The sequence below is a fragment of the Quercus lobata genome, unplaced genomic scaffold, assembly GCF_001633185.2.
Source record: "Quercus lobata isolate SW786 unplaced genomic scaffold, ValleyOak3.0 Primary Assembly Scq3eQI_49, whole genome shotgun sequence".
Classification (NCBI taxonomy): domain Eukaryota; kingdom Viridiplantae; phylum Streptophyta; class Magnoliopsida; order Fagales; family Fagaceae; genus Quercus; species Quercus lobata.
The window spans coordinates 111,770-120,656 of NW_022154709.1; the positions used below are offsets into that span (position 1 = coordinate 111,770).

The window sequence follows — 8,887 nt, forward strand, 5'->3', positions numbered from 1 at the left end:
CAATGAGTTTCCATTAAATTAAGAGCGTTCTTGGCACGCAGGTCGCGGAGTTGGGGGCTAGTAGCAATTGTCCTCAGTCCTTACAGACTGTTTAATGTTACTGATTACTGACATCTGAAAAAGGTTTGAAAAGATGTGTTTTCAACTTTCAACTCAAAAAAGAGCAGTCTTACGCACAAAACGTGCTTCTCATCCGCATTTCTTGCTCACATCTGCGGTATGACAAATAAAAAATGCCGAAAAGATTAAGTTTAAAATGTTTTCCAAATGTAAACATTTTCAATTGGAAATATTTTAAATGTTTAGTGTGTGACGTAAAAACAATAAAATAAAGTTGGGCTCTCACCAGCTTGAGAAAATGATCTAAGTATTGATTTAAGAAATACTTTTAAAAAATTTGTATGAAAAAAAAAACAATTACTTTTTTTATATTTTCATTAAAATGTAAGAAAACTTTTCTAAAATTTTTATTAACAAAAAAAAAAACTTAAAATATCTGTTAATCAGACCTTTTATTTCATTTCTTTTCATTTTATTATGACTTAAGGCCGTCCAACAAATTTGGAGACTCAAAAACTTTAAATAGAGTATTTTCTTATATTTAAATATTAATTAAATAATATTTGTTTAATTTTTACTTTTTGAAATGTAAAATTATTAATTAAGTTTTCTTTTTTTCATTCAAGTTTCACTAGCATTTCATTTTCGATTGATAAAGAAAATTTCGCTTAAAAATTTTAAAACATAAAACAGTTGCAATTTTACTAAGGTTGCGTTTGGATTGGGCGTTTTCTGCCCAATCCTGTGTTTGCGTTTTTCCAAAACGTTTTTTTTTTTTTTTTCACGCGTTTTGGGGCGTTTTGGGTGTTGCGGTTACTGTTTATGTACTGTTCAATGAACAGTAACCGCAAACTTTGACTTTTCAAATTTTTTTGATCAATCACAGTACATCGTGTACTGTTCATGGACCCACAAATTTCACTTTTCAGTAACTTTTTCATTAAAAATGGGTCCCACGATACTATTCACACATTTAAAAATTATTTCGCCACAGTGTTTTTCAATTTTCAGTTGTATCCAAACGAACCCTAAATAATGTGATTACTTTTATCACATAAATCAATAAATTAGTACTAACACTGTAACACAAAGTAAATTATTCTAAATTCTTTATTTTTACTATGGTTTATATAAATATCTAGATTTGATTAAAATTATTTTTATTAAATAAAGGACAATTAATGTAAATATATCTGACTAATATAAATTAAATAAACGGATTTGAATAAATAAAAATGAAAATCAGTACAAATTTTATTTTTATAAATCAATAAATATTAAAAAATCATACTACTAATTAAAATATAAAATATAATAGGTTAAATTTCATTAACATATTTTAAGATTTAAGTTAATATTAATTAAGTTCAAAATTTTTCAAAACTAGCTAATTTGATCTTAAAGCCAACTTATTCCTAAACAGTTAGTTATTTCTCGATTATTCACTAAATTGATTTTAAAAACAATATTAGTTAATTTTGAATAATTTTAAATTTTATTGGCATTAACTCAGACTTGATAGGGGAAATAAAATTTACCCAAAACAATAACATAATAAAGGTGGGGTGATGTGATATCACATCAACCCACGGATATCACATCAACGCACGGGATAGCTACAAATTATATTGGGAATCAGAAAAAAAAAGCTACGGAGTATGAACCTTTTAAAACAACAAAATAGGTACAGACCCTGCAAATTGTGAAAGTGTAAACACATGTCATTTTGTGTGGACCAGTGGACAGTGAAGAAAGCAATGAGTTTATTCAAAATTTCAAAATAGGGTAATATGAATATATGATATATTCTGAATAATTTTTTTTTTAAAGATACAATAAACTGCAGAGACGTGACAAATAAGTTGGGTAGGATTTGAGTCAGGTAAAAAATAAGTTTAGGTTACAAGCGGTTTATTTTAAACTTGTTAGAAATAGGTTGGGTTAGGATTTTTTTTTTTTTTTTTTGAGAAACGGGTTAGGATTAAGTTCAAGTCATCAACTCAACCAAAAAAAAAAAAGTTCAAGTCATTTCTTATTTTTTTATATGGGTTTTTTTTTTGGAAAACATGTGTTTGTCATTTGGTTAGAGCACATTGAATGATATAAACACTCCTCAATTGCTATTTACAACCTAAGATGTCATAAACTCACTCCATCCAAATTTATAAGCATAAAAAGATTTGCAACCTATTATTGGTAAAGTTACATATATGCAATCTTACTATTCATAGGTTGTAAAGAAAAGAAATAATATTTTAATATTGTGGATTTGAGTGAAAATAAAAAGAGAGTGTGGGGAGATTACTTTTATTATTTTATTATATAGTTTATATTATTTTATTGGATTATGTGTAAAAATAAAAATTAAAATGTAAGGTGAATTGTAAAATGTATTGGTAAAATAAATAAAGTAATGTTTAAGAATGCAAAATAGGTTTTTTTTTTTTTTTTTCCCATCTGCGGATGCTAATGCTCTTAAAGCACTTATATCAATCAATGAATAATAACATATGGATCACTTTTGCATACCAAACTCAAAAAAAATGATGAGACAAATTATATTACATATAATACTTTTATGATAACTTTTAAAATTATTTTATCTTAAACATTTCTGTGCACTGCATTGGTAGCTAAGAAAGGAGTCTTTTGGGTTAATGTTGCAAAATTTAAAGTTAATTTGCGTTATAGGAACTGTTGAAAGTTAATTGGAAAATTCAAGAGAGAGACTGAATTTCGGCAATCCCATTGCCGAATTTCAGCCAAAAAGCAGGAGAGAGAAGAAGCAAGAGAGGAAAGAGAAAATGTTGAATTTCGACAATGGGATTGTCGAAATTCCACTGCCCCAGTGGAATTCAATATTAATCCTATTCATAATAAAAATACCGAAATGTTTTTTTTTTTCATTCATCAAAAAATATTTCGGTATTTTTCTCAACTCTCAACTTAAAAAAAAAAAAAAAAACTATAACCATAAACCATGAAAACTAATCCTAATCCATGCCAATCCTAATCGTATTCACGTACACATCATGATGTTTGAAACATCAAACCACGAAATCTATCTTTTTTTTACCTTTAACCATAAAAAATACATGAAAAATCATAAGATTTTTTTTTTTAATAAAATAGTGAAAAAGAAAATAATATAAAAAGAACTCATATCTCTACTCGACTTAAAAAGAATATATTGAGGTTTGCTTTACTTTTATAGTGTTTATAATTAATCTCGCAAATTTTTGAATAAATTATCAAGGTTTGAGTTTAAGTTTGATTTGCTAGAGAGATAAAGTTTCATTTCTTATTAAGTTTAGATTAAATAAAAATAATTTTATTTAAAAAAATGATAATGATGAATTTAAGGTTAAGTTGAACTTGTAAGAAAGGTAGAATTTCATTCATCGTTAAGTTTAGATTAAACAAAAAAAAATTTATTTAAATACTATTATGCAGACAAATTTTGAGAGTTTATTAGTTTGAGGTTTTGATGAGAGAGAGAGAGAGAGAGAGAGAGAGAGAAAAAGATTCCTAACTATTCTCCATATTTCCGTGTCAGCACCGGATTGGACCCGTGAATCAATAGCTACCAGGACGAACATTATCAGCTCAACCTTATCTCTTTGTATTAGAATTATTGAATTTTTTCAATATTTCATATTCGTCCTACTTTTGACAAATTGGATTCGATCCACTTTTCATCAAATTGGAATGAATTAGACAACTTAACATTTATCCTTGTTGGCGGTATTAGGAAATTATTGCCGACATGTCACTGTATCAAGAATGACTCAATTTACTGTTCATCAAACAGTATTTTCGATGTATCAGGAAGTAATTCATAAATGTCGACAGTCACTGTCCAGTCATGGATTGAGATGCAATTAACCCCATCTCTCTCACTTACACGCTATTTTTTTTACTAATTTACTTTCAGAAAAGTGATTAGACCCGTGAATCAATAGCTACCAGGACAAACATTATCATCTCAACCTTATCTCTTTGTATTAGAATTATTGAAGCTTTTCAATATTTCATATTCGTCCTACTTTTGACAAATTGGATTCGATCCACTTGTGGATTAGAATGAATCAGACAACTTAGCACTTATCCTTGTTGGCGGTATTAGGAAATTATTGCCGACATGTCACTATATCAAGAATGACTCAAGTTACAGTTCATCAAACACTATTTTAGATGTATCAGGAAATAATTCATAAATACCAACAGTCATTGTCCAGTCATGGATTGAGATGCAATTAACAATTTAACTCCCTCTCTCACACACTATTTTTTAATTAATTCTACTGTTTTTTTTTTTTTCTCAATGGTTGAAATTTAAAATTGCAACTTTAAATATTAGTCATTCACACCAATTGTACCAGCTACAGTACTTATTGTTACTGATCTCAATCCATCTAATCACATAAAATAAAAGAAAAAGGAAAAGAAAAAAAAAAAACAGTTATATGTGGTTTGGTCAGTATCAATGAAGCACAAAATCAAGAATTCCACAACAGCTAACCTCAATAATTATGCCCAAAGAAAACGTTGTTTTTTTATTGTAAAACTTTAGACAGCTTTTCCTCTTGCTGGGGTCGTGTCAATATTATAGTATTTACAAAGTGGAAGTGGGAAACCGAGTGTGTCAATATTATAGTGTTTAGTTTTTACAAGTCACGGTGACTAACGGCCCAGTCTCTGTAACTGAAAAGGCCCAGCCCACTCGTCAACTATGGGGGCCACTGGGGTTGGTGTTTTTTCTCCCTATGCCGTTTTTTGTGGGCTTGGAAAGAGCGGTGATTTGATGAGACCAACTACACTGAGCTGCTGTGAATTTCATTGTTATTTAAGTAAACGAGTGTTATTCTCTCTTTCTGTTCCTTTTTTTTGGGAAATTATTGCCTAGTCCCGGACTACAAGGTCAGCATGCTGACCTTGTAGTCCCAGCCAATAGGAGCATGCCAACGAATTAAAATTTGCTTACCTCACCTGAACTGCCAGCTCATTGTAATAAAGGAGAATTTGTTAACGTCTCTTACCGTTTGAATTGCCAGCACATTTAAAATTTGCATATTTGAGTTGGCGGGTTATGAAGCAACACATGGGCCCACATCAATAAAATAAGTGATGTAATAGTAGGGTTCTCAACTGAATGGCTTAAAAGCCATAAAGACAACAAAACAAAGCAAAGGAAAAGACAAGCGGCGGAGAGAACAAACAAGAATACTATTTTATTTGGTTTCAAGTAGAAGCATGGTGCAAATGGACTTGGAGGAAAGTGATAAAGGTATATTTTGTCTTGTATTTTTTTGATTTAATTTATATTTTGCAAGAACGTTTAAGAATTTGTGGTGATATACTTGCTCTCAAATAAAACTATATAAAAATGTGTTGAATTTGTTGTATTTACATGATATGAATTTTATAGTCTAGCCGAAGAAAAATATCATTAAGATTTTGCTTCTTTTTTTTTTTTTCATATATAAATGATTTATTTATTTTTGTTTTTTACTGTATTTATTGTTAATTTTTTGTTATTATAATATTTTTTTATTGAGTATCCATAATCAACCCAAAAAAATTAAGACTAAAATATTGTTGTTGTTATCCATAGTCAATCCCAAAAAAAAAAAAATTTGGGATAGAAGAATATTAAAAAATACGAACCTAAAAGCATAGAAGAATATTAAAAAATCAATATAATCAAACAAGCTGCAACTCCAGTGCAATAATTATATTAGAATAAGAAACTAGATGCATATACATTTAATAAATAAATATTAAAAAAATTGGTATTAAAACATTGTTGTTGTTACTGTGCCTAAACATTAGAGTTTTGTGATTAAGTGTACCATAGGTGTTTAAGAAGAATGATATAATTATTGTATTGTAATTTTCTTAGTATTTTGTTTCTAATATTTATATTTGTCATAAAAATTGATGTAGTTATTTGCAAACCAAGTGATATTGAAGAAAATGAAGGGGACTGCATGTTTGTAGCAAGGCTAGAAAATAGTGATGAAAATTTGTTGAATAAGGTGGTCCATAATATAGATGAAGCATATGCTTTATATAATGATTATGCATTGCGAATGGGTTTTAGTATTCGTAAAGGAAAGCCTAGATATTATTATGGGACGAAGAACATAAAGCAACGTGAATTTCTATGTTCTAAGGAGGGTTTTAAACTAGATGAAGATTTTTGTAAAGAGAAATATTCGAAGAGACTAGAGACTAGAACTGGTTGTAAAGCATTTATTCGCTTCACAGTTGAAAATGGTGTTTGGAGGGTTAGTGCATTTAATCCAGAGCATAATCATGAACTTGCACTACAATCAGAGAGGCATTTGTTAAGATCTGGTTGTCGTATTTCAAAACCTAAAGCAGATGTAATTGATACCATGGTGAATGCAGGTATAAGTACAAAGAATGCTTATTCATATCTAACAAAAGAAGTTGGAGGGAGTGAAAATGTGGGTTTTACCGAAAGAGATTGTTATAATCATGTGAATATGCAAAAGATGACAATGATTAGTGCTGGAGATGCTCAAAGCTTATTGAATCATTTTAAGTCTAAGCATGCAGAAGATCCCATGTTTTTTTACACAGTTCAAGTAGATCAAGAAAATCGAATGACAAATTTTTTCTGGAGAGATGGGAGATCAAGAGTTGATTATGATTGTTTTGGAGATGTAGTAGTATTTGACACTACATACCGTACCAATAAATATAATTTGATTTGTGCTCCATTTGTAGGTGTTAATCACCATTGGCAAAATGTGATGTTTGGATGTGCATTCCTTTTGGATGAGACCACTGATTCATTTAAATGGTTGTTTAAGTCATTCTTAGACTCAATGGGGAATCGATCGCCTATAACAATTTTCACTGACCAGGATCAAGCTATGTCAAATGCCATTGGGGAAGTGTTTCCAAATACACATCATCGGCTATGTTTGTGGCATATTTCAAAAAATGCTCCTTCTCGCTTAGGAGACTTAAACTCTAACTCAGAGTTTATGTACTTGTTCAACAAGTGCCAAAAATATTGTGATTCAGAATTGGAATTTCAACAGACATGGGATCAAATGACACAAAGATTTGATATTGAGAATCATCATTGGCTTAATATGATGTACAAAATTCGACATAAGTGGAGCACTGCATTCACTAAGGATTTTTTCACAGCTGAATTTAAATCTTCCTCGAGGAGTGAGAGCACGAACCATGTTTTGAATGGTATAGCAAATAAATCAATTAGTCTCACTAAGTTTGTAATTGAATATGAAAATGTATTGGCAGGTATGCGTTCCTCGGAATTGGATGAAGATTTTCGATGCAAGCAAGGTGCCCCACAAAAAGCAGTTAAGAAGAGTGGCATTTTGGGTCATGCAGCTCAAGTTTACACCTGTAAGATATTCAATTTATTTGAAAATCAATTTCTTGATAGTCTTGCAATGGTTTGGGATCAAGTTGATTGCCAAGATACAATTGGTGTTTTTGAGGTCAAAGAAGAAAATAGTGAAAGAGTACGCATTGTCCGGTTTGATCGTCTTAATAATAATATTTCTTGTTCTTGTAAGAAATTTGAGTCATTGGGGATTCTTTGTTGTCATGCATTGCGGGTTTTTAGTATAAAAAATTTAACTAGAATTCCAAGTCAATACATTTTGAAACGTTGGACAAAAGAGGCTAAGAAGGGGATGATGACTTATGAACAAGACAATCATTCACTTAGTAATGATAAAGAGGCAAAGATAGTATGGCGTAATAGCATGATGCGAATAGCTAATACAATCATATCTAAAAGTCAAGGGGAGGATAGCCTTAAGAGAATTTGCCAAAAATTGCTATTGGAACTTGATGAAAAAATTGAAAGGGAGTTATCAAGGGTCAAGTTTGATGTAGATGCAAATGTGGAAGAGAATGAAGTCATACAATGTGACACCACTGATGAAATGCCTTGCTTGCCAAATGAGGTGTTAGTGTTAAATCCCCCATGTGTGAGATCAAAAGGTTTAAGAAATACTAGACTTAAAGGGCACTTTGAGAAGCGCAAGGCAAACACATCTAAAGATGCATCTTCTTCAAGTGAGTAACTTTTTGTTAAAAATTAAATATACAATTTAACATTTTTATCATCACTAAATATTTTTTGTATATTAAATTCTGATTTTGTGTGTGATTTTTTTTGTGTACAATTTCATAGGAAAAAGAAAACAACAAGTAGTTGAAGAACATTCAAATGTCTCATTTGGTGGCGCATACAATACACCAGTCTGTCAACCACTTAATCCCTACTCTTATACAGGCTTTACAAGTGCTAACTTATGTGGTCAATCTTACTCACCTTGGACAATGCATTCTCAGGTATATATATAATATATAGTCATAATCTGATTGCTATACTTGATACCTAATTACGAGCTATTTTCTATTTAGGACATGAGTTATGTAAATGTACCATTTACATCTATGTTGCAAGGTACCGATGTTGTAGCCCAACTTAATCAGGTAAATTGGCACAATTCATTCATTCGATACTATGTGAAACTATATGTACAAACCTTTGTTTTTATATAATGTGTTCTTATATTTTATTCCTTATAGAATTCATCTACTTCCCAAATGAGCTCATTGATTTATAATTCCAAGCAACCAGATTACAAATATAGCCAAGAGGTAAATTTGGAAATTATTTTGCATACTTGTTTTATCAATAGTGTCATTTATTTCTTGTTCTCAAGGATTACTTACTTTATACATTTTATTTATTTATTTTTCTTTAAATTAGGTTGTCAACCACATAGAAAAGTTAAAGAAGTAA

At 30.1% G+C, this 8,887-nt stretch overlaps 1 protein-coding gene across 1 annotated transcript; it reads left to right on the forward strand.

Moving 5' to 3' along the window:
- Window positions 1-5,313: 5,313 nt before the first annotated feature.
- Window positions 5,314-8,887, forward strand: LOC115973013 (protein FAR1-RELATED SEQUENCE 5-like). The gene is made up of 6 exons (XM_031093251.1): window positions 5,314-5,347; window positions 6,007-8,151; window positions 8,270-8,430; window positions 8,503-8,574; window positions 8,671-8,742; window positions 8,855-8,887. Exons 1-6 carry the CDS (start codon window positions 5,314-5,316, stop codon window positions 8,885-8,887), a joined length of 2,517 nt encoding a protein of 838 aa, XP_030949111.1.